Source organism: Orycteropus afer, unplaced genomic scaffold (genome assembly GCF_000298275.1).
Source record: "Orycteropus afer afer isolate SDZICR_OR568_19922 unplaced genomic scaffold, OryAfe1.0 scaffold00135, whole genome shotgun sequence".
Taxonomy (NCBI): domain Eukaryota; kingdom Metazoa; phylum Chordata; class Mammalia; order Tubulidentata; family Orycteropodidae; genus Orycteropus; species Orycteropus afer.
Window position 1 is genome coordinate 7,499,159 of NW_006921722.1, and position 25,660 is coordinate 7,524,818.

Below are 25,660 nucleotides of genomic sequence, written 5' to 3' on the forward strand. Positions count from 1 at the left end.
TGGAGGGAGGCAGCATGTCTGGCCTTGCAGTAATAGGCCTTGGGTTACTGCTGGTAATCCTGTCTTCCTCTTGTGAGATTAGAGGAGGTCAGAACATGTGGCCTCCCTGCCGTTTTTGCATACGCGAACGGTGTTCTGGGCAAGAAACAGGACCACGGCCCCAAAAGCCCATCTGTTTGCGCCCCTGTGGTCGCTAGCCCACCCCCTAGGCACATGCATGCAGATCTCCCAGCATCCACCAAGCGGGGCCTGTTCTTGTAACCTATGTAAACAGACTCACATGCTTAGTACCCTTCTGAAGTTGGTGTGTCTCGCTCCCTGCGAAGCTTGGGAGAGTCACCGTGATGTCACACACAGTGGCCCTGCACTTTCCTGGCTGTAAAGTATCCCATTATAGGAATATGCCACAAGCCTGTGTGCGTGCACCTGGTGGTGGGCGGTCTGCACTGGGTTACTAAGGGCAGTACTGCTATGAATATTCAAGCGGTCAGCAACAGCACACGCTTTGGTTGCACCCATCTGCACCTTCACCAGCAGTGTCCAAGAGTGCCTCCCTCCTTGCCATCAATTGGCAATTTCTGTCTTTCATGTTAGCCTTTCTAGGGCGTGTGGAGTAGCTCCACTAAAATGCTTTTTAAGATGCATCTGTTCATCATACCTACTTTACTGCCAAACAGGTTTAACACCAGCGTATAATGAAAAGCCAGATCAGACAGAAGGGGCAAAATAACGAAGAAAGAGGTAGATTATTTCCTCCCAGAAACCCACAGCAGGATGTTGGCATCTGCACTGCAGCCACGCCCTACGTGACGTATTCCGAAATTCCCAGCAGCCAGTATCTAAAGAGAAATGCGATGAGTTACACAGCTTGTGTTATCTGATAAAAGGAGTCATCTCAAGCAGTCAGAATCCTGCTTGGAGCTGGGATCAGAGTCCCAACACAATGCGTGCTGACCGTGACAGCAGTCTTGCAAAGGAGACAGAGACACTTTGCATAAGGTTATCTAACTTCTTCAAGCATCTTTCCACAGCTGGAGATACCATGGTGCCCTGCAGCTCTCTGAGGATGCTGGAAGCCGAGGCAGAAGAAACACGGCTGCATGTGGGTCTTCAATCACCTGAGACTCCAGGAGGGAACGGCGACCACAGGTCTCCAGCACCCCTTGCTGTCTCAGGATTTCCTTTTCTTTCAAAGAATTTTGTCTTCTGGTTATAAAAGTCATGACATCCCATTACTAGGTATATACCCTAAAGAAGTGAGAGCCATAACAAGAACAGATATATGCACGCCGATGTTCATCGCAGCACTATTTACAATAGCCAAAACTTGGAAACAACCTAGATGTCCAACAACTGAGGAATGGATAACCAAACTTTGGTACATTCACACAATGGAATACTATGCAACGCTAAAGAATAACGTAGAATCTGCAAAACACCACATAATGTGGATGAACTTGGAGGACATTATGCTGAGCGAAATAAGTCAGTCACAAAAGGACAAATATTGTATTAGTCCGTTATTGTAAAAGTTAAGGAAAGGTTTATATATTGGAGGACATTTTCTTTGTTGGTCACCAGGGGTGGGAGGGGAGGGGAGGGAATGCTGTTAGATAGATAGAGATAAATATTGATTTGGGTGAAGAGAAGGGCAATGTACCAAATGTGAGTGACCAATATGGCAGCATTGAGGGTGAGAAAGACATAGAGAGTTACATGGGCAGTACAGACAACAAATATGAACCCCTTTGCATATACAGTACTGAGTTGTCAGTGTAAGCAAACATGGGTATAGGGACGGATAGATGGGTGAACAAGCTAAACAATTATGTATGTCTAAATGGAGAGTGTATCCAAGATCATATATAGGGTTGGCAGACAATGGGCCTATAAGTTCATGTGAATGATCAGAATTCCCAGGTGTATAGTAGAGCTGACAAGGGGCAAGGTTATGGTCATTACTTGGTCACAGCCAGCTACCCAGAGGGACCGAGCAGTTGATCCTGCGGGCTTGGGACCATAGTCGCAGGGGACATCAAGCTCAATTGGCATAACATACTATACAAAACATTGTTCTACCTACTACTTTGGCGAGTAGCGACTGGGACCTTAAAAGCTAGGAAGCTGCCATCTAGATGCAACAATGGGTCTCTCCTCGTCAAGAAGAAAGAAGAAAACCAAAATTAATGGAAACAATCAGTCCTAGTGACTGGTTCACCATCCGATCTGCAACCTGTACAACTATGAGACCAGAAGAACTAGATGGTGCCCAGCTGCCACTGCCATCCACTTGGAAGGGATGTAGGAGATCCTGCATAAAGAGGGAGAACAATGTGGAACAAAACTCAAAATCATTTGGAGGCAAAAAAAAAAAAAAGAAGGTGGGGACCAGGTTTGCTGGTCCAATAGAGCCTGGTGTAACCACTGAGACTATGGCCCCTAGCTGCCCTTCAGGTCTGGAATTGAACCCACAACTGTGGTTTCCAGCCAAACAAAGTACAGGCATGTGAGTTAAACATTTACCTCAAGTAGACACACGCCCTGGAGAGAACAATCATGGGAGAAGGAAGGGCTACTTATGCACAGGGAGACAGCTCAGGGGGCAGGAGAGTATGAAGGGATGGACACTGGGAGGAGGTAACTATGGGGAGGAAGTGGGAGGGGAGCTGCTGCATTGTAAATTTTGGTCAATGACATGAGACAAGGTATATGTGAACTGCTGTATGAAAAGTGAATTTACTCTGTAAATCTTCACCCAAATCCTAATTACAGAAAAAAAAAAAAAAAAAGTCATGACAGTTCATTATGGGAAACAAGGAAGAAACTAGACACTAACCCCAGGACTGAGGGTCAGCCTTCTAGACGGTTTTCTATGCACTACGTATTGTAATTCATGCATACTGCCTTTTCTTTTTATAAATTGGTATGTGGTTCAGGCTATCTATTCACTGTCACCAGCCTACTTCAATGGAAGGGAAAAGGGGACAGTGTAGCTTAGAGGCATCAAGCTTCTGTTAGGAGCGATGGAATAACCTGGAAGTGGATGGTGTAGTGGCCACATAGCATGATGAACTGTGCATGTGAGAACGGGCGAATGCTTTGTCGTGTCTATTTTCACCACAAGACAACATTTTAAAACAAGCAACAGAGGAAAAGTCTAAGAGTTGGCACTGTGAGACTGGGGGGTGCGCCCCACGGCTGAGCTGCTGGCAGGTCGGAGGACACTCCCAGAGCTGGAGAAGGGAGCCCTGCCTGCACCCACAGGAGGCTGTGCTTGGAAACCTCCCCAGCACCTTCCAACAGACCCCACTCTACCGCTCCACTAAATCTCCCACCCACTAGGCTTTCCGTTTCCATGCTGTTCCTCCACCTACTACTCTTGGTTCTGTCCACTGAAGAAATGGTGGTCTTCCTATTAATTTTTTAAGCTTTACAAGTCTTCCTTCCACTGTCCAAAAGAGTATTTTGATGCTGAGATTTACTTCAGTAATTCCACAAGAGAATGGGGGTGACAAAGCGAGCTGTGAATACCTGCCAACAGCTGGGATACTCACTGTGAAGTTCATCTCCTTGATGGGCAGCTTCAGGTGTTCAAATCCCACAATCACTGTGTACTGTGTGTAATTCAGGTAGCCAAGGTGAGCCACAATAATTTCTGCACATTTCTGCAAATACACAAGGCAGATTTTGCTCTCATTCAAAGCAAACGAGACTGTCTCTGCCACCAAGTGACCCATGCAGAAGCACACGCCAACCAGACGCGCAGAGCTGATCACTGCCAGGGAACTCGCCAGAAGCACGGTTCCAACGGTGGCCCAAAACCATTCTTGGAAAGGAAGAACCCAGTGGTTATTTTTGGAAGCAAACAACATGACTTACAATCACTGGACTCTTCTCATTTCAGATGATTCACAAGCACACATCACCTGTGTAAAATCACTAACACGGTAACACAGATCTGACATTTCCATAGCTACACCAACAGCCAGGGTGAACAGAAGCCAAGGTGCCCTAATGAGACACTCCCCTAACTCCACCATCCTTGTAATGATGCAGAGTGGGTGATGGCTTGTCATCTTGCACTGAGCCCCCTGACTGTCCGTAAAGGGGTCAGGTGTGTAACACAGCTAGTGTGAACATGGAGACGTGTGTGCTTATCTACCTGCCAGGAGCCCTTTCAGAATAAAGAACCAGGCACCCCTGCTTCTGTCAGACCCTCCCAGGAGAGCCAGGAGGAAGACTCACTCCGGGATATGGATGGGGATGGGGACTGCCCACTTCACACACAGACACAGCAACTCCCTGAGCCCAGCATATGTGACTCCAGAACTTCTCCCACTCTCCTGGGTCACAACAGCCCACCACTGCCCAGAATAAATGGGCAGCTCTCAGCTCTGAGTGGGGCAGGATAGGCCCCTATAGTTAGGAGGGAAAAGCACCAAAGCTGACTTCCGGGGACAAAGGTTTCCCAAGCACCACACGTCTGAGGTCAGGAAGCAAACAGAACTGGGTTTCACATGAGAAGCCTTGACATGGTGCCTGCTGGGAGAGAGCAAACTGAAGGGAGCACAGTGAATCAGAGGACAGACCAGCAGGGGTCACAGGTGTTAGAAGGCCGCTGGAAAATACGCTCAGAAACTGCAGCTCCAACAGAGTCCCACAGAGCCCTGGAGGCTGGATGACCCGCAAAACTACTGCCCTGAAATCATCTTTAAACCTTAAGCCAAAAATATCTCCTGACGTCTTCTTAAATCCAAGCAATATTAACTGGCAAAGCTGTCTGCCTTGACCACAGTGCTCTTCCAAGGACAAGCTGTATGGGATCAAATTAACAATAGCAACTTAGAGGACTAGACAGGAAGCTTAGGGCCCAGTGAGTTCATGTTCATGGGGGTGGAACAACTCAGAAAAGGAGGGTGAGAATGGTTGCACAACTTGACGGATGTAACCAATGTCACTGAGCTGTTCACGCAGAAACTTGAACTGGTCTATGTTTTTGCTGCATATATTCCAATAGCAACAAAAATAAATGAAGTAATGATGCAGCCCAACCCTGCCCTGAAGTAGCTGTCCCCAGGGCTGATTGGCTGTCCCTGCACATACAGCCCCGCGGCGTTCTCGTCAGGAACACGTACCACATACAGCCCCGCCGAGCTCCAGTGAGTAACTCATTCGATGTACAGCCTCGCAGCATTCCCGTCAGTAACCCATACAACATACAGCCCCACAGAGTTTCCATTAGTAATTCATTCAACATACAGCCCTGCAGCATGTGATGTGTGGAAGCCATTGTTCTCATGCCAACCCCACAAGATAGGATTTATAAAGACACTGAGAACAAAAGGCATTAATAATGACAACTGAAAAAAGAAATGCAGTGTTCCACTTATGTCCAAATCAACTCATGACAGAGTCATTGGAACGGGACCCTGTTGCAAGCCGGGGACTCTTGTCATGTCTCTGTAACATAAAAACCCCCTGTGGCAAGGTTATGGTCATTACTTGGTCACAGCCAGCTACCCAGAGGGACCGAGTAGTTGATCCTGCGGGCTTGGGACCATAGTCGCAGGGGACATCAAACTCAATTGGCATAACATACTATACAAAACATTGTTCTACCTACTACTTTGGCGAGTAGCGACTGGGACCTTAAAAGCTAGGAAGCTGCCATCTAGATGCAACAATGGGTCTCTCCTCGTCAAGAAGAAAGAAGAAAACCAAAATTAATGGAAACAATCAGTCCTAGCGACTGGTACACCATCTGATCTGCAACCTATATAACTATGAGACCAGAAGAACTAGATGGTGCCCAGCTACCACTGCCATCCACTTGGAAGGGATGTAGGAGATCCTGCATAAAGAGGGAGAACAATGTGGTACAAAACTCAAAATCATTTGGAGGCAAAAAAAAAAGAAGGTGGGTACCAGGTTTGCTGGTCCAATGGAGCCTGGTGTAACCACTGAGACTATGGCCCCTAGCTGCCCTTCAGGTCTGGAATTGAACCCACAACTGTGGTTTCCAGCCAAACAAAGTACAGGCATGTGAGTTAAACATTTACCTCAAGTAGACACACGCCCTGGAGAGAACAATCATGGGAGAAGGAAGGGCTGCTTATGCACAGGGAGATAGCTCAGGGTGCAGAAGAGTATGAAGGGATGGACACTGGGAGGAGGTAACTATGGGGAGGAAGTGGGAGGGGAGCTGCTGCATTGTAAATTTTGGTCAATGACATGAGACAAGGTATATGTGAACTGCTGTATGAAAAGTGAATTTACTCTGTAAATCTTCACCCAAATCCTAATAAAAAAAAAAGAAAAAAAAAAAAAACCCTGTGGGAAGGCAAGGCGTGTTCCTTACAGGGCTTGGGAGTGTCGTAAGTAAGGCGGGAACAAGGGAAGAGAGAAGTTCCCAAGGAGGCGATGGTGTAAGCCCGAGCAAGGCCACCACGGAAGAGGGAGAGACCACCATGACAGACTGAAGGGCACTCCAAGGAGCCTGGCACAGACAAGCAGGCCCAAAGTGCCCAGCTATTTGACACAAAGGCTTTAGGTAGGCGACCAACATGTCCTGGTTTGCCAGAGACTTGCAGTTTTAAATCTGAGTGTTCTACATCCAGACAACCCCTCACTCCTGGGAAGATCAGTACGACGAGTGGTCCCAGCTTTGGGACATGCAGGCACTGACCGATCGGTGTGGTGGCCTCAGTTTGAGAAACAGCAGTGTCAGGTGCCAAGATATGTCCAATATGGAGGTCAGGCCAGGCAGAGGCGGCCAGCACACCACCTGGGGCCACCTGGAGTCCCGCTTGTCCCGCAGGACCACTCATCCTCGGGAGCCATGGTGACAAGGGTGCTCCCCGACACACCACCCAGAGCCCCCACCCGTCCAGCAGAGCTCTCCAAGCACCCATGTCCTCAGGCACAGGGACAGGCAGGCACCTGATGCTAGTGTAGACGCTACACACTTCCACATGCAGTGTCCAACTCAGTCCCCACCATGGCCCAAACACAGGTGGAGACAGCCCACCCACCAGTTCACAGACGAGGAAACGGTGTGACGAGAGCGCTGATCACCTACAGACACAGCTGCCACTCAACAGAAGAGCAGGGCGGGTGCTGCTGTGGTGGAAGGAGCAGGCCCCACAGGGGTTCTGCCAACAGAGACACTGTTGGCAGCGCCACAACCCGGACTCCATGGCATGGTCCGGACCCTGTTGCTGTCCTCTACTAAATGTCAACAGAAACGGAGCATGACAAGGCCAACCAGCCTCGTACACCAATCCTTCTCTATCTGAGTTACTTCTGGCAGGATAAACCAGGCCAGCACCTCACTCTTCAGGGTGATTCAGGACACAGGCCCTGGAATGAGGGTGTGGCGTTACTCCCGGCCCTTTCACATGTCACCTTGGGCAAGCGGTTGGGCCTCTGTAAGTCCCAGTCCCTTCTTACGTAAAATGGAGCTTCTAGAATTGTCACTATTCTGCATGCAAGTACGGACAGTACTTGGTATGACATCTAGCCACAGAAAGCACTCGGTCCCTGCTTTCCGATGTCCCCTCTGGAACCCTGAAAGCCCCGGACTGCCCTATTGGATGCTTTCCCGTTCTCCAGGCTGCCCATCACTGAATTCAGACTGGGACTCCCTGAAACAGCACACGGGCTACTAGAGCGGTCCCTGCTGCAGGTGTCACAGGACAGTGGCCGACCTTCAGATGCACCAGGTGCCCTGGAAGCATTCACCTAGGGACGCACCAGGCATTAAGTTCAACAGAAAGGAAAATGGGCTATCACGTACACTCAGGGCATGTGTGTGTGTGTGCATGTGCACACGTGCGTGTGTAACTTTCTAAGAACCTATAAGGGTATTTGTGTGTGTGTGCACACATGCACATACATGTGTGTGGTGCAGTGAATTATTTGGAATGGCTTTTCTAGCCACGGTCCTTGTGACTCCCACCAGATTACTGGGTGGGGCCATGCAAATAAGGTAATGGAATGCTAATGTTAGGATTGGTTAGTTTTGTCACTCTGCCAGGCTTAAAATGAGCCCTCCTAGAGGCAGAAAGGGGGATCTCACTGCCATCAAGAGAGAGGAGCTAGAGGTGAAGTGAAGTGCATCCTTGGACCTGAGATCCCTGCCATGGGCCTGCCTGGCAGAGATGCCTGGCTGAGAGACGGCACCAGTGGAACCAAGAGGTAGCAGCCTTACTGGCCCACGGAGCCAGAAAGCTGAGTGCCTTCCGGCAGTAGGCCTGCAGGCAGAGCGGGGTGCATGTAGGTACACCTATCAGCAAACTGGCAGAGCTAAGAGAGCTTTGTAACACTTGCCAGAGCAGGGCACAGACCAGGCCAAGAGGCGAAGGGTCAGCGAGGCGAGTCTGAGGGCACAGCAGAGGGGAGGCTGTCCTGATTGAAGAACTGTATCCTGAGTGTCTTCCTGAACCTCAGTTGTAGCCTGTGACTTCCCTAATAAATCCCATAATCACGAGTATTGTCTGTGAGTTCTGTGTGGCCACTGCAACAAATTATCGAACCCAGCAGAGAAATAGCAAATGCCGTGGGAGGGACAGCTGGCGTCAGAGTTGGTAAAAAGGCTGGAGGGTGGCAGCATGTCTGGCCTCACAGGACTAAGCCTTGGGCTGCTGATGGTGATTCCATGTCCTCCTTGTGAAGTTAGAGGAGATCAGAAGATGCCACCCCATGTCCTTTTCATAGTGTGTAACTTTCTAAGAATCTATAAGGGTACCTGTGTATGTGTAACTTTCTAAAAATCAATGAGGGGATCAGCGTGTACGTGTGTGTGTGCATGCACACGTATGTGTAGCTTTCTAAGAGTCTATAAGGGTATTTGGTGTGTAACTTTCTAAGAATCTATGAAGGTACCTGTGTGTGTGTGCATGTATGCACGCACACGTGTGCATGTAACTTTCTAAGAAACCACGAGAGGCTCAGTGTGTAAATACACAGGTCATCCTGGCCTGACTCCATTGTTGGAAGCAGCCTCCTCCTGTGCCCCAGCTGCCTCGTCAGAGAAGGTGGCCCGGGCCAGTGCGGCACAGCGCAACATCGGCCTGGTCATGGCACTTACCCCTGCGCACGTGAGGGTCCTGGTCCGATTGTGAACTTTGTTATGAATGAACATTATGGTTCCACCTGGAGCTACACCATCGACTTTAACAGTCAGGGGAAAGCTTGTCTGAACTGAAGTTTCTACAAAAGAAAGAGAGGAAAATGGGAACGTGTCAGGCACCACCTGAGACACTGTCCTCACTCCTGCACAGGTGTGCTGCCAGCTCACTGTCAGGGTCCAGCACAGGTACCGTAGTGTCTGCTCTGGAATGACTTTAGAGCCAGGGACACACAGGAGGGCTCGGGGGCTGTTTAAACCACATTAAGCCTGGGCCTGTTAGAAAACCTCACATCTGCCAATCAAAGCTCCACCTCCACCCCCTCACCCTGCGGCCTGTGTGAAAACCTGCCTCACACAGATCCATCAGGTTCACTTACAAAGGGCAGATACTTCATGACTGATGAAATTACAGTTTTTCATTTTCCACATGAATTTTTAATTTAACTGTATACCAAAAGAGATTTATTTTTTTCTGATTACATGATTCATTAATTTTCTGATTATACATATGCTCAATTAAAAAAAATCAATATATATAAATACACACATATACACACACAACACATAAGGGGCCCTGTTGGCACAGTGGTTAAGTGCTCGGCTGCCAACCAGGTCAGCGGTTCAAACCCACCAGCTGCTCCATGGGAGAAAGATGTGGCAATCTGCTTCCATAAAGATTACAGCCTTGGAAACTATGTGTCTGTCCTTCGTGTGTGTGTGTGTGTGTTTATGTGTAAGCGTGTGTGTGTGTGAATGGCATTAAACACTTATAACCCCTCTACCTAGAGAGAAATGTTACTAACATTTTATGTCCCTCCCTCATTTTCTAGACGTAAGTATATGGTGTTGTTTGCCATTGAGTCGGACCCGACTCATAGAGACCCCTCCTTGGGTTTCCAAGGCAGTATCACTACAGAAGTAGATTGCCCCATCTTCCTTCCAAAGAGTGGCTGGTGGGTTTGAACGCCAGCCTTCTGGTTAGTAATCAAGTGCCTTAGGCACTATGCTACCTGAGCTCCTAGACGTAAGTATATAGAGATATAAAATTTCAAAATTTTACAAAAGGGGGATTTTATATATATATTTTAATGTGCATGAGATCACTCTCTAATTCCTTCTCAAATGAATTCCTCATTTCAACAGAGAAAATAATCTGGGTGACGGTCTTCATCTCCCAAGGATGGTCACAGCCAGTCCCGCTCTACATGAATGAAAGTTAACTAGCCAACTAGTTAACTAGTCACCAGCAGTGGGTACCTCCGGGGAGGTTTTCGACCTTGACGCTCCCCCAGTTTGGGCCAGATCGTTCTGCTGTGAACGTCCAGCATCAGCCCTGGCCTCTACCCACTAAATGCCCGTAGCATCCCACCCCCAAGACACTGCCAAATGGGTCTGGGGATGGAATCCGCAACCCCCCCGAAACAGCTGGCAGCAGCAGCACCCACCCATGCTTAGCCCAAGCTGAGCCACCATGCACCCTACTGAGGGCCGGGTCACAACCTACTGTCTCCCGCGGAGGACGTTTTCTTTCTCTCTTTTTTGTGGCTACGTAATAGAACGTGCCATGCCAATAATCCTCACACATATACTTTGGAGGTACGACTTATGTTCCCCGTGGTATTCAATCCCTGGTCCAGGCCCACATTTACCATCACCCTAGCAAGCCCAGTGCCCCCTAAGCACTGAGTCCTGGAGGACACTTGAGGGATTTCCAGTTTGCTGCTATAATGGTAACGAACATCCTTCTACATCACCTTGTCTCCAGACTTTAAAGCCCTTTCAAGCTTCCAGCCGCAGTGCTCTGTCCTTAGAAAGACCAGGCAGCCTACCTTTCGACTGATCCAACTCCACCACACATGTCAGCCACAGCTGCTGATTATACGTAGACAGTGGGTTTGAAAGTATCTCAATTGGCTTTAGCTGAGGCAAAAAGAAAAAAAAATCAGTAATCCACGTGACCTTTTCAATGGCACCACTACGCACTTCACTTTAACATCCAAAGTGGACACTGGGCAAAAAAGCGTCGTGCCTGGGCTTGGAAACAGATCTGTGGGTAGTTTTCCTTTAGACAACTTAAGTGAAACCCTGTCTCCTGGAAAAAGAAAAGACCTGTTGCCATTCACCTGTCTCCGGTCAAAACCCGCAGGCAGGATGGTTTCCACTGCTTGAAGCTGAGGCAAGAGACCTAGGTTAACAGCAAGAAAAGGCCAGCTCTGGGGAGAAGGGAAAGCGGCAGAATGCTGGGATGGACAGGAAGACAAGAGAGGATCCAGGGAGACGTCTCCACAAGCAGGCATGCCTCGGGCTCCCTCTCCAGCAGCATGCAGGTGGCATGGTTAGGGCTGGTACTTTTAGCTTCTGAAAGCCTTACCGCCCTGAAGAGAAAAACAGAGGCGATGGTGCCTAAGGTACTTGTGCAGGATCTTCTGAAAAGCCCAGTGTTGGCATCTAATGGCCATGGGATTCAGAAGACAGTTGTTTAAGGAGCCCATCCAGGTTCCACAGAAGCCTGGTGTTGTGTTTGAAGACATCTGCCAAGTGGACCTGGGTCTCCGTGAAACACTTGGGGACCAGAGACTCTCCTGAAAGCCAGCAATGCAGTGACACCCAGGGAGGGGACCGACTGTCCTTCCCAGTGATGATGTCTCTGTGCCCAGTCATTCTGTGGGCTGGCTGCTATCCTCAGAGTCAAACAAAGCTCACACCTGAGACACAGAACCACTGGCAGGAACTCCATGGAGGCACCTCTTCAGATTTTCAGCCAAGAGTTAGAGAAACAAAGAAACACAATGAAGGTATGACAGCGGGCAAAGCAGAAGGCCCTCTCAAACACGGGGCTGAAAGGCACACGCTTCAGGACCGTTTCTTCCTTTTGCCTTTTTAAAATATCATATAAGGAAGAAACCTAGTGAGGAGGGGGAGACAGAGAGAAGTGGGCCTTGGAGTCAGATATCAGACTGAAACAGTGCATGAACGGGGCCATGAAAAGGCAAGATGATGTGTCCAGTTTACAGATGAAGACACTGTGTTTGACACACAGAAAAAGAAGAGTTTAGCTGTTCAGACTCTCACATTTTAGAAAAGGACACCAAATTTATTAGAAGAACCTTTGTTTTCCTCTAAAGACAAAGAAGAATCTAAGCATATTTTAAAAAATTAATTTAAGTCGAATTCACGTAAGGCATGTAAAATAATCGTTATAAGGAACTGCTCCTGTCTGACACCTGGCACGGAGACCAGGTCTTCACCTGGGCAAGCAGGAAGGGAGGGGCAGGAGGAGAACTTATCTAAGGGCTCCCCTTTGGAAAGGAACGGATGAACCCTAAGAGGCAACACCACCATCCATCCCATGTACTGAGGTATTGATTCCACAGGCTGACGGGGACTGAGAAATGCATGCTGCCTGAGAAACAAGAGGCTGGGCACGGTGGGCAGTCCGCCTCAGGCGCCTCTGAAAATCCAAACCCAACCCACCGCCACTGACTCAATTTGGACTCCTGGAGATCCCAGGTGTTACAGGGTAGGGCAGTCTCCTCAGGGTTTTCTTGGCTGTAGTCTTTATGGAAGCAGGTCACCAGGCCTTCCTTCCAGAGCACCAGCAGATGGGTTCAAACTGCCAACCCTCTGGCTTGTAGTTGACACAAAATGTCTGCACCACCCCAGAGCCTAAGGTCCCTTTGCAGGACCATTTCCTAGTGACTCGGCAGTTTATAATCGCTCGCTGGCTGCCACTCAGACCCAGGCTCACCTTTTTGCTACTGTTCAGCGAAAAATTGGCTGCAGAAGTCTGGATCACTTTGGGCCCTAGAGTGTAATAGAGAGAGAAAAAAAAGCAGGTTACATCATTCTGGATGTTTAACTGATCGATTTGTTTTTCAAATGCCAAGACAGACTCATACATGACGTGGAGGTGGTCTCATCTCCTGGTCTTACTTTAGAGATTTTACATATTTAGGGAAAATATATGAACACATGGGAGCCTAAGGCATTTGACTGCTAACCAGAAGGCTGGCGGTTCAAACCCACCAGCCATTCTTCGGAAGGAAGGTTGGGCAATCTACTTCCATAGAGATACGACCTTGGAAGTCCAGGGAAGGGTCGCTATAAGTCAGATTCAACTCAACGGCAGCGAGTTGTTTGTTTTTTTATATGAACACACACACAGACCCAGAAGCATGGCCTCTGCTGGACTCGGGGACTTCACACACAGGCTAACAAAGTCTAATGCCCAGTTGGGCAGCTCTCCATAGGATTCAGTATGTACAGAAAACCCTATTCATTTCCTCCCAAGGAGGGTACTCACGAACCCGAGAGAACCCTAAGTGCAGACAGGTCTGGAGAGCTTGTAAAGTACAAAGACTTCTGCTGAAAATTAGCACACCCTAATCTCTTCATCCAACCAATTGAGTCTTCCAAAAATAATTCCAAAAAACCTACCACTAACTGTGGTCAATGACATGAGACAAAGTATATGTGAACTGTTGTGTGGAAAGTGAATTTGCTCTGTAAATCTTCACCCCAATCACAATTTAAAAAAAAAAAAACCTACTACCATCAACCTGATTCCAACTCACAGCAACTGAGTAGAACTGCCCTATATGGTTCCCAAGGCCATAAATCTTTACGGAAGCAGACTCCCACAGAGCGGCTGGTGGGTTTGAACCCTGACCTTTTGGTTAGCAGCTGAATGCCTTAACTACTGCACCACCAGCACTCCTTAAAAAAATATTTCAATGGGGCATATAAAGAAGCACGAAGTACACCTAGACTCAAAGTTTTTCAGAAATAGATACACAAGCTTTATCGACTCTTCCTGTAACTCTTCAGAGTTCAGCCTTGAGAGGGTAACCCAAGGAAACCCTACAGAGCTGGGTGTGCACTATAAACACATCACTCTCGAGGAGTGGGGCCAGCTTCCAGGCAACCTGCCGCCAACCAGCCTGCACGGGAGAGGAGGCAGCCTGGATATGTGGACCCGGTGAGACAGCTCATCCTAGGGCTGCAGGGATGAGGACTTCTCCAGGTCGGAAGGAGGCTGGCGTCCACAGAGAGATACATGCAGGCCCGCCCGTGTGCAGACCCCCAGGACACGAGACAGTCTGGTTTCCATTGAGACTGGAGAGCCTGAGAGCATGAAGGCTCCCCTGCCAATCCTGAAGAGTAATTGTGGAAACCAAGCAAGTTAAGGCATGTGTCGTGTGCAGAGATTACTGTAATTGCATCCCTTGGTGATTCAATGGGAGGGAGAGCCTGGCTCAAGTTGCCGTCACCACCACCACCACCACCTTAAGGGAAATCACGGCTCCACAGCCACGCTCATGCTCAGCGTCCCAGTCCATGCACCAACCTGAGCTTCCGCTGTGGTGAAGAAACTACTCTTTGAGGCAGAGATGCTCCCGGGACGGGGTAGGCCTACCCGTCACTCACACTCCAGTGGTAAATGCACCAGTTAAACAGCTCACCCTCACTGAATGTTGTACGTGATCTCAGGACAGAGGAGAACGAACAGGAAGAAAGACAGCCGCACTCCAGTCTGAGCCAGATGCCTGCCCGGGGCCATCCTCTACACCAGCACCACCGCTGGGCTGTGGGGACCCACAGAGGGCCTGCCTGCCAGACTGCCAGGACCCACGGAGGACCTGGTGAGAACCACTCAAGCTCGCTGGCTCTCGGGTGTCCATCAGGATGACTTCAAGGGCTTGTTGAAGCTAACGTGGAACGTGGCTTTGATGCGGCCCTTCCGCTGCACAACAGTGCAGCTACAGGTGCTGGCACCGGGCAGAGGCAAGTCTACAGGGACCCTGCCATCGTCATGCTGAGACCCCCAACCCCCTGCCCCAAGCTCACAATCACCATCACTGCACTGAAGTGATGGCCCCTGCAGACAGCGAGCTCTGACCCCAGCACCCAGGCAGGTGCTGGTGCACAGCACTCACTCTAGAAATGACTGATCATCATTAGAGACAGCAGGCGAAGCCCAGGCCCTGGCTGTGTCCAGGCAGGAAATGAGTCTTCCAGCCCCAGGCTACCTGGGCCTGCACCAACCCACGGCAGGAGCGCGAGGGGCCCCACGGGCTCAGAAGGCACTGGTGCTTCCTCCCCAGCAGCAGTGTCCTCACGGGTGGGGACAAGGGGAGTGCGAAGCAGCTGCAAGGGGGAAATCACCAAACGGAACCTACCTTTGATCCCGACGAAGACGGTCAGGCCAAAGCAGAGGAAGAAAACGACAAACACGAGGACAAAGTGGCGCTTGGAGAGTGTGTACAGCCGCATGGGCGCCAGCCTGGGGAGAAGGCAGGAGGTAAGGGAGGTCCAGGAGCTGGTCCGCACCAGGAGGGAGGCCACCTGGCCAGGACGCAAGGTCGGTCAGGGAGCGAGCCTGTGTCGGAGGGCCAGCCACACGGCTAGGACACGAGGGAGGCGGGGGAGCTGGCCTGTGTCGAGGGGATGGCCATGTGGCCAGGACACGAGGTTGGCCCGGGATCTGGCCCGTGTCACAGGGGACAGCCACGTAGCCAGAACACAAGGGAGGTGGAGGAGCTGGCCTGTGTCAGGGGGACGGCCACATGGCTAGGACACAAGGGCAGTGGGGGCCCCCATCAAAGGGGACCACTGTGCAGCCAGGACATGAGTCAGGGGCAGCAGTCAGGGGCTGGCCCGCGTCGGGGTCAAGGGGAGACAGCCAGGATGCCATGTAGGCTGCCCACCTCCCCCCATCCTCTAGCCCCTCACCTAGACATGGACTTATTCCAAAACCAGGAGACCTTTCCTGACAAAACGGTCTCAGGGACCAGTGCGACTACTCAGGGAGCAGGTGACATCCCTGTATGTCCTGGATCCAGTGCTCCACAGGGAGGGCCTGCCACTCTGGATGGCCAGCGTGGGACAGGCCACCCCCACCCCTCCTGAAGGAGAAGGCTTTGGGCACTGACACCCACTCAGGTATGTTTCTCTCTCTCTCTCACACACAAACATACAAACATACACACACACATGCACTGCAAGAGCAAAGCTCATGTGCTCAGGGCCCTAATGTCACTCCCAGTAGTGGTATCCCTCATGGTGACAATCACCGGAAGACTGGAGATCTCAGGTGCCACCAGGGTCCTATGCTGCCCTGGCGTCCCCACCGGCGCCGGATTTGCCTTTTCCCCTCCAGATCCCGTTCATCTGAGACCCCACCAGTCTCACCCCACCGTGGGCAGCTGTGAAGTCTGGCTTTGATGCAACTCAAGCTGCCACACTCGCCTGTGATTTACACCAGCGTGGGGACGGACTCAGGGACTCACCTACCACTCACCCCAGCAGGGTCCCCTCCTGTGAGCCCCCCTTTCCCCTGCGCCCAGAGGAAACGACAGCAGGGTGGGCGTCACTTCTCTTTGAGAACTCCCTCTACCAGGGTCAGCCAACAAAAGAAACCCCTGGAAAGCACGGGGGATGACTTAGACTTGAGGGCCACACGGTCTCTGTCACAGGCCCTCCCCTCAGCCTTCCTAAGCAGCAGACCCCCCGTGAACGAAGGTGCATATCGGGCTCCAGCTAAGCCACAGCAGGTGGCAGACCCCTGCACCCTAACGAGGAGACCCATCAGCCTGAGGAGGGCACAGCAAACAGTGTTTCTGTTTTGCCTTGTTTCGCAGGGGATCTTTCCTGGTCTTGGAAGCTGGAGAGAGCAGAAGGGTGCCTGCCAGAGGACACACCCTCTCTCAGACATCCTGGCCAGGCGGGCACAGGTGACCCCACACACACCGGAGGTGGAGAGACGTACTCTACGCCGGACATGGGAGCCATTATTTACCCTGTGGTGTGACACACACACCAGTGCTAAGCACACACCCTCTCCTGCTTGAAGAGCCCCCCGGAGGAGGAAGTCAGGGCTGGGGGCTGGGGCTTATCTCGGGCAGAGGTGGGGCCCTAAGCCTGTGGGGAGGCTTGCTGACAGGGAGCCTGCACGCTTCCTGGTGAGCGGACCAGGCACTCCAGGGACACTCAGCTCAGTGTCACTGTCTCTGAATGGTGGAACCGGGGAGAGAGCGAGCCTCCGTGTTTGCTCCTGGGGCTCCAGTTGACACTCAGGCTCAGGGCAGCCCGCTGCATGTGAAAGGGAGAGCTGGTGAACTAAGCCTGCTCCCGACCCCGCTTCTGGACCCCATAAACTATGAGGAGTCCCTCCTAACTGCACGTTAACACACTCAGCTGCTAACCACAAGGTTGGAGGTTTGCGTGCACCCGGCAGCACCGTGGAAGAAGGGCCTGCAATGTGCTTCTGAAAACACCCGGGGCCCAGCTGTGCTCCGACACGCGGGGCTGCCATGGGTCGGGAGTCGACACGAGGGCCAACGGCAGTGAAAGCCTGCGAAGCCTGAGAGCCTGACACCCAGAGCCTGAATTACCTCAGGGAGGGAGCTCCACCCTCCACCCTGCAGACGGGGAAACTGAGGCCGAGAGGTGGTCCTGGGAGGAGGCTCTGGGCAGCAGGTCGGAGCTGAGCAGCCCCACCCTCCAGAAGTGACCCTCCAGCACCATCCCAGGGAAGTGCAAGTGGGGGCGTGGCGACTGGCGGCTCTTCCTCACTTGTCACCTGCCTCCGCAGGTGTTGCGCCTGTTACTGGCCGGCCTTTCAACAGCACCTGTGGTCTCATAGCCCACAGACAGGGAGGCTTTTCTAGTCAGCTGCTCAGGGCACTTCCCTTTGAAAAATCCCAAAGCTACATGGAGTACTCCCTGGAGCTTGAGGGGACATCAGCAGGAAGCTGGGGAAATCCAAATACAGCTTGTTGCGTTAAAAACAAGGCCTCACGCGCACCAAGTCGTTCCCGAGCATGTGCACGGAGGCACGGAGGAGACCGGGAGACCCCCTTGCAGAGGCTGAGCGCCCAGAAAGGGAGGCAGAGAAAACCAACTAAGAACAACAAACACGCTACCAACACGCAAAAAGCACAGCTATTTTGCAGGTGAGGAGGAGTACAGGCCAATCAGGAACAGAGGCCAGGACACCTCTGCGACACCCTTGTCACTCAGGCAGGGCACACCTGACCCAAGGGCTTTTCCAAGTTTCTCTTCACAGTGTGGACAAGATCTAGCCCTTTCCTTCCCTAGAACTTCCACTGAAACCCAATTCATTAACCCATGAAACTATGCCATCAGTCGCTTCTGACCTAAGCGGGATGCTTCTTTTTCTGTAGTTCTCACTGCTATTGCGTTTTCTTCTCAGTATCTTTGGGAGAGTGGCGTGTAAACTGACAGAGAATGGTAACTTCCACAAGGACATGCTGCCCCACAGCAGTGAACTTTAGTGACGGTCAGGTGTACCAAAAAATCACCGATGGTCTAGGCTGTGCTAACACAAATACTTCTAAGTCAGGGTCCCTGGGTTGCCCTGAGATCACCCGTAAACTGTCAACCAAAAATCTCCCCTGAAGTCTTCTGAAAACCAAACAACAGTTTAGCTTGAAAGCTCTGCCTTGAGCATCACGCTGTTTCTGCATGGGAGACAGGAACCTTAGGGACAGGGAGTTGATGTTAACGAGGGAAGAAGGCCTCAGCCAAGGAGGGTGAAAAGGTCGCACAACTCGAAGAATGCCACCAACGCCACTGCACTGGACACGTGAGAACGGCTGAACCGGCGGATGTTCTGCTGTGTAGAGTCTCAACGGCAAAATAAAATCTCAGAAAAATAAACCAATTCATTATCAGTTTTCCTGGCTTGGCAATCAAACCTCGCCTAACTCAATACTAAAAAGACACAGTGTGAACGAGGGTTCTGGACCCCGCCCACATCAGGCTGGCTGGACGGAGGGGGGGGCCGTGTCACTCCATCCTGCCACGCCCTGAGCATCAAGCCTTTGCAGGCACCCTCCCTCAGCCGGAGAAGCTCCCAGCCCGCTGCAGGGACAGTACCAGGCTAGGACTGCCAAGGAGGACTTTCTCCCTAGGTCCCTTCTGTTCTCAACTCTTCAGCTAAAAGCACTAAAGCACTTCACCAAGAAACTAGAGACCTGTAGAACCTCGGACATCGCCCTACTTCACTGAAACCGTTCAGAGTCAAACAACAAAACGCTGAGAAGCCATCGGGAAGCCGGGAAGACAAGCAAGGAGCGCGCCTGAGCTGACCTGACCCCATGGCAGCCCCAGATCCTGCTGGTGGAGACAGTGGCTCAGCCAGCTCCCACACACCTCAGAGCTCCCAGCTCTTCCAAACCCATTTCTCACCATTTCTCATCTTCCCACTGAAATGCCACTGTGCTTCCAACAGTCACGCTAACCTACACCAAAGGCCAGGCAAGTCTCTGTGACCAAGAAAGCCCTTTACACTCTATTGCAGGTTTCTACTGCACAGTCCAGCTGCTAACCAAAAGGTTGGAGGTTCAAGCCCACTCAGATGCACCTCCAAAGAAAGGCCTGGCAACCATCTGAAAAATCAGCCATAAAAGCCCCAGGGAGCACAGCTCCAACGTTGCCATGGGTTGGAGTAGACTCCACAGCACATGGTCTTATCAGACCACCAAAAGGAGGGCCATCCCTGCAAACTCTGAGATGAAACTGCAGCGCAAAAAGAAAGACAGACCTTCCAATGATCCCAGCTCTGAGCCAAGGTCTTTCTGTCCCCTGAGTCCCCACCCTCATCACCCATCTTTCTTCTACAGAGCAGCTCGTGGGTTCAAACTACCAACCTTTAGGTTAGAAGCCAAATGCCTTAACTATTATACCACCAAAGCTCCTTAGGAGGTAAATAAAGTAAACCAAAAATCTAAACCCACTGCCGTCAAGTTGATCTGACTCACAGCATCCCTGGTGGACAGAGAACTGCCCCACAGGGTTTCCAAGGCTGTCAGTCTTTACAGAAGCACACTGCCTCATCTTTCTCCCACAGAGCAGCTGGTAGGTTTTGAATCAGCACCTTTTGGTCAGCAGCTGAACACTTTAAGCACTGCGCCACCAGAGCTCCTCTGCAAACACAGTAAAAACCAAAAACCAAACCCACTGCCGTCGAGTCGGATCTGACTCATAGTGACCCCTCCTTGGGTTTCCGAGGCAGCATCACTACATAAGTAGGCTGCATGACCTTCCTTCCAAGGAGTAGCTGGTGGGTTTGAACCCCCAGCCCTCTGGTTAACAGTCAAATGCCTTAGACACTATGCCACCAGAGCTCCCGCAAATACAGTAGGTTATTAAAAATACCCACTGAACTCAGCTTCCATCAGTCATCTCAAGCGTGCTTGTCCAGTGTCTCCGAGCTGGTAGTGGGATCCTGGGGCAAGACCGGACTTCCGTTTCCCCACCCAGCCCACCACTGACGACACCTCGGCCTGGGCACCAGGTGGCAAATGGACTGTAAGCTGCCGGGGCTCTCCCTTCCCTCAGGGACCCAGCCGTTGGTCTTCCCTGCCTGGTCCACCTGTGTCAGGCAGGAAAGACTCACCCTCAGGCTCTGACATGTGACACATGCGCTCTAGAAGACGGGCCCAGCCTGAGGCCCCGGCCCTTTGGGGAGCTTTCAAATGCAGTGGAACAGACAGAGCCCCCTTGGGCCCTTTGGGTCCCTTCTAAGTTAATCCCAATGTCACAGGTGCTTTAAACCATCGCCACTCCATGGAAGCAAGACTGGGCAATCTGCTTCCATAAAGATTTGCCACCTCGGAAACCCACTGGGGGTCGCTATGAGTCGGAGTCGACTCAACAGCAGTGGGCTTGGTTTGGGTTTGGTCTACTCTGTGGGGCTGGCAATGCCCTGAGGCTGTGGCCACAGTTAATTCAGGCTGCTCAGGGTCTCTCTCTTCCCTTCTCTCGGTCCACCCTCCCAGTGATCTCCTGCTTCAGGCCTGAAATAGGACGTACATGCGAACAATTCCCACTCCTGCCCCCAAGCTCTCTCCCCTACTCCAGCCTCCCAGTCACCTGCCTACTTGACGTTCCACTTGGATACTGAACAGGCATCTCAGACACCAAGTGTCCACAGCTGACCTCACCTTCCCACCACACGGCCTTTCAGCCGTCGCCCCAGCACAGGTCCTTCTAGCTCTCAGGTCAAAACCCTTGGAGTCATCTGTGACCCTCTTTTTCTCACTCCCCACATGTGACCCATCAACAGATCCTCCCAAATACATCTAGACTCCAAACATATCTTCTCACCATCAGCACAAGCTCTCCACCTTTCACTCGGATCACAGTAGCATCCCACCTGGGCTTTCCGGGCCAGGCTTGGCTCAGTGGCAGAACTCTCATCCTCCATGGGGAGACCCGGGTTTAAGTCCCAGCCAAGACATCTTACATGCAGCCACGACCCACCTGTCAGCGGAGGCCCGTGTGCTGCTCTGTGCTGAAAAGATTTCAGCAGAGCGTCCAGAGAAACACAGACCAGGAAGATAGGAAAACTCTACAGGGCACAGCAGTCCGAGCCTGTTGTGCATGACGTCCCTGTGCGCTGGGTGCGGACTCAGCAGCCACCACCCCCACCTGCACCCCCAGCACCAGCACCCCCACCCCCCAGCCTCCCCACCTGGCACTCTACACTGTGCTCTCCACGTAGTCATTTTAATGTTATGTACCCAAAGACCTCCTGTATCACTGAGGGACAGCCACACACTCTGCAATGCAAACATCACAGGCCTGATTAAGAGTGCTTGTCCCAGCCTCAGCACATACCACCATATAGAGGACAGGAGCCTTCGGAGACAAAGGGACAGCCTTCAAGCTGTCTGTCCAGTGCCAGCCTCTGACCTCTTTCATCCCAACCTCCTACTGGCAAGCCCTGCCTCCCAGAACAAGGACTACACAGGCCAGACCCTGGCTTCCCTGGCCTTCCTCACAGCCAGGGCACAGAACCTGAAGGGAAATTGGCAGGACTTCCGGAAAGGTTTCTCTTCCGAATAAACAGAGATGGAGGAGTGGACATGACTATGTCCTTCCACACTGCCCGAGAGGCTGCAGGCTCACCACAAAGAGGACCATGGACATCACAGACCAGGACAGCGTGGGAAGATGGAAACCCCCCAGCTCACTGCTGAACTAACCCTGCCCCACGCCTAGGGGACATCTGGACAGCCGAGATCATGCACCCCTTGTTGTTCAAGCCACTTGTGATTAGCTATTCAACAGGACCACATACTTCCTGTGATACCCACCTACAGCCAAAAACAGAAACCAACATTAAAAATGCAAATCACCGTGGGAAGCCTCTCAGGGCACCTGGAACGCTCCAAACAGCAGACTTCCCTCCTCCCATTCAGCCACACTCCCACTCATGCACCCCCTCCCCCTCACTCAAGTGCTGCCCTCTGGCTATGAACCCTTTCCTTGCCACCCCCCTCAACCTCTCATTCTCCACCCCCACTGCCCTTCCCAGCCCGGATGAGACCTGGCCTCAAGGAGGCCGTCTCCAACCTGTCAGAGAAAGCAACTGTGCAGTCCCTGGGTAGCACAACCAGCTAGCGGGCTCAGTTGCCAACTGGAAGGTTGGAGGTTTAAGTTCCCATAGAGGCACCTCGGAAGAAAGGCCTGGCAATCGACTTCTGAAAAATCGGCCAGTGAAAACCCTACAGAGCACAGCTCTATCCTGACGCACGTGGGGTCGCCACGGGCCAGTCAACTCAATGGCAGCTGTCTACTGAGCTGTGGGGCCCGATGCCCAAGCCCGTCTCAGGACCTGATCAATGGTGGTAACTGTTCCTACACGCCATCCCCCAGGGAAGAGTTCTGCCCCCCAATGTCCATAGCTGAGCCCCACAAACACCGTCCTATGATTACTTATTCTGTTTCTACTCACTTTCTCAGTTTTACACTTTTTCTTCATGCTCTAAGTCTTCCCCTGCTGTGATCAGTTAGTGACCACTCAAGTGCAGAACGTAACTGTTTTCCTCCCACTGTTGTCTTTTATATTTCAGGTGGCTCTGGCATCGGTCCTCTACTTTGCATCAGTCCCAGCACCTGTGAGCACCCCCCAGGACACCCTCCTGTGAGAGCACCCTTCCCTTTCACCTGGTGAGCCGGAAAGCCAGGTCCCCCCCGAACACTCCGAACCACCGGAGCCAGCCTGCTCCCGCACCGTGCACTTCTCCCTCCTACCGAGGCCTCCGAGGAACACAACAGCATCTGCGAGAGGCAGGCTGACTCACGAGACTGGAAGCAGAATGAACTCTGGGTGCAGAGACTGGGGATGCCCCTGCAGGTGCTGTGAGCAACGAGATGAACAGAGGGAGGAGAACTCAAGCCCAGCAAGGGTCCACTGGCCACTCTGCGGAAGGAAGATGAGGCCGTCTGCTTCTGTACAGATTTAACCTTGGAAACCAAAGGGGGTTGCTACACGTCGGAATCGACTTGATGGCAGTGGGTTGGGTTTGTTCATTTGTTTGGGGGCGTTAGCTATACAAGAAGGAAAGGCTTTCTGCAGCCATTCAAGGCCCAACCACCTCAAAACTTGAATGAAGAATGCTGTAAGCTCCTCATGGAGCTCCAGGTTCATGCGTGTCCTCTCAGGCCACAGGCCCAGTGACTCACCCTTGTTAGGTCATGAAACCCCCCCCACCCCAAGGCCACAAGGAACAAGGAAGCAGAGAAGACCAAACACTGGTCAGTAAACCTGATCTCGGTGCAAGCACAGTGCCAGATCCTCAGAGCAGTGCTCCAGAATCAACGTCTCAGAAGCATGCCACCCGAGCTCCAGGCAGTGCGGCCTGGTGGTTAAGAGCAGGGTTGGCTGTGGAGGCTGTGTGCTGGGTGGGCAGGCTGCCCCCACCACTCAGCAGCAAGGTTGTCTCTTGCCCTCTGGGTGCTGCACAGTGAAATTCAGCAGTCTGAGGGAGCCTTGCCAGCTGTGACAATAGGCCCCTTACATGAAGCCCTTCTTCAGCACTCATTGCTTGCCAGCTGTCACTGTGGTAGGGGACTATGGCGGTCAAGAGTGTGGGCTCAGGGCAGACGACTGGCTTCCATCTGGGACAGTGGACTATGGTGGTCAAGAGCGTGGGCCAACTGGCTTCTATCTGAGACAGTGGACTATGGCGGTCAAGAATGTGGGCTCAGGGCAGACGATTGAATTCCATCTGGGACAGTGGACTACGGCAGTCAAGAGCGTGGGCTCAGGGCAGATGACTGGCTTCCATCTCAGCCCTATTAGCTGTGTGACCTTGCGCCAGCCACTTGACTTCTCTGCACCTCGGTTTCCTCATCTGTAAAATGGGGTGCTCACAGAAATTTCCTCATGGAGACGGTGGGTGATTAAGTAATATGAGATGTATAAAGCACTTATGACAGCACCTGGTACAGAGTAAACACCTGGAAGATTCTCCTTTATTGTTTATATAGAAATCAGCTTGGTTCACAAAAAAAAACAATTCTAAGGGAAGCCCAAACCAAACCTGCTTCCATTGGGTCAATTTTGACTCACAGTGACCTCACGTGCTTCAGAGCAAACTGTGCTCACAGGGTTTTCTTGGCAGGTGGGGCAGTGGTTAAAGTGCTCAGCAATGAACCAGAAAGGTCAGCGGTTCAAAACCACCAGCTGCTCCGCGGAAGAAAGGTGTGGCAGTCTGTTTCCACAAAGACTGGCAACCCTTCAGGGTCATTGAGTCGGAATCAATCCAATGGCAATCCATTTGGTTTTGGGGTTAATCACCAGGCCTTTCTCACAGCACCGCTGGGTGGGTTCAAACAGTCAGCCTTTCAGTCAGCGGCCAAGAGCAAACCACTGGTCCCACCCAGGAACCCAAGCAATCCTAGGTAACTCCATGGTTGCCAAACTAGGCCCTGTACCCCCTCCAACACTGGGAGACTCAGAAGACCAAGGACAGAAAAGCCACAGCAGCTGCACGGCGCTTAATCTGTACCTCACCTTCACTGCTGGCCGAAGAGGAGGCTAACTAACTGAAGCACTTCAGTGCCTCCAGCCCAAAGGGACGAGTAACGCACACTCTGCAGGAGTAGCTTTAAACCTCAACAAGACACAAACAAAAAGTCAAGTTGCCTTGAATTGGCTACACTGAGAGCAAAGCCACAAAGGAATCCAAGGTCTCAACTGGGTGTCGCACTGTGGTCAGACAGGAAGTCCCTGTCAACTACCCCTTCCTCGCCTATGAACTCGCAGCCTCTCATTTCCCCCGCAATCAGAGAAGGAGCTTGGTGTATAAGTGGATTTTGCAGAAAACTTTTGTGAACAGGTTTAAGAACTGGCTGGGTCTGAGGGCAAGCTCTTCTGTCCTTCTTGGCGGGATCGAATTTGAGCAGGGGGTGGCAAAGGCCAGGACAGACAGAGGGCCAGACCCATATACTTACCCCACACACACACCCGCCCCTAGGCTGCCACCAGCCCTCCAGGCTGCTCCCGTATTTTCACCCCTCTTCTCTTCCTGCTCCTGTCACTTATCACCTTTGTCACCACTAGGTGTGTCCTGCACAGTCATATCAGTCATATCAACCAGTCACATCAACCAATGACAGTACTTTGACCCCACCAGGCACTGGTGTTCCAAGCTTGTTTTTTCACAGAATTTGTATTAGTGACTGCTGCATGGAGGTGGCTGGCTGACCTCCAGG

General features: G+C 51.7%; 1 protein-coding gene across 1 annotated transcript in view; it reads right to left on the reverse strand.

Moving 5' to 3' along the window:
* Nucleotides 1–16,912, reverse strand: part of TMEM181 (transmembrane protein 181) — a 38,693-nt gene extending 21,781 nt beyond the window's left edge. Inside the window, exons 1-6 of the mRNA XM_042781577.1 lie at nt 16,880–16,912; nt 15,310–15,475; nt 12,879–12,934; nt 10,960–11,050; nt 9,089–9,210; nt 3,555–3,665 (exon numbers count right to left, since the gene is read on the reverse strand). Coding sequence (XP_042637511.1) covers nt 3,555–3,665; nt 9,089–9,210; nt 10,960–11,050; nt 12,879–12,934; nt 15,310–15,475; nt 16,880–16,912 — 579 coding nt within the window. The remainder of the gene's footprint in view (nt 1–3,554; nt 3,666–9,088; nt 9,211–10,959; nt 11,051–12,878; nt 12,935–15,309; nt 15,476–16,879) is intronic.
* Between the last annotated feature and the right edge of the window lie 8,748 nt (nt 16,913–25,660).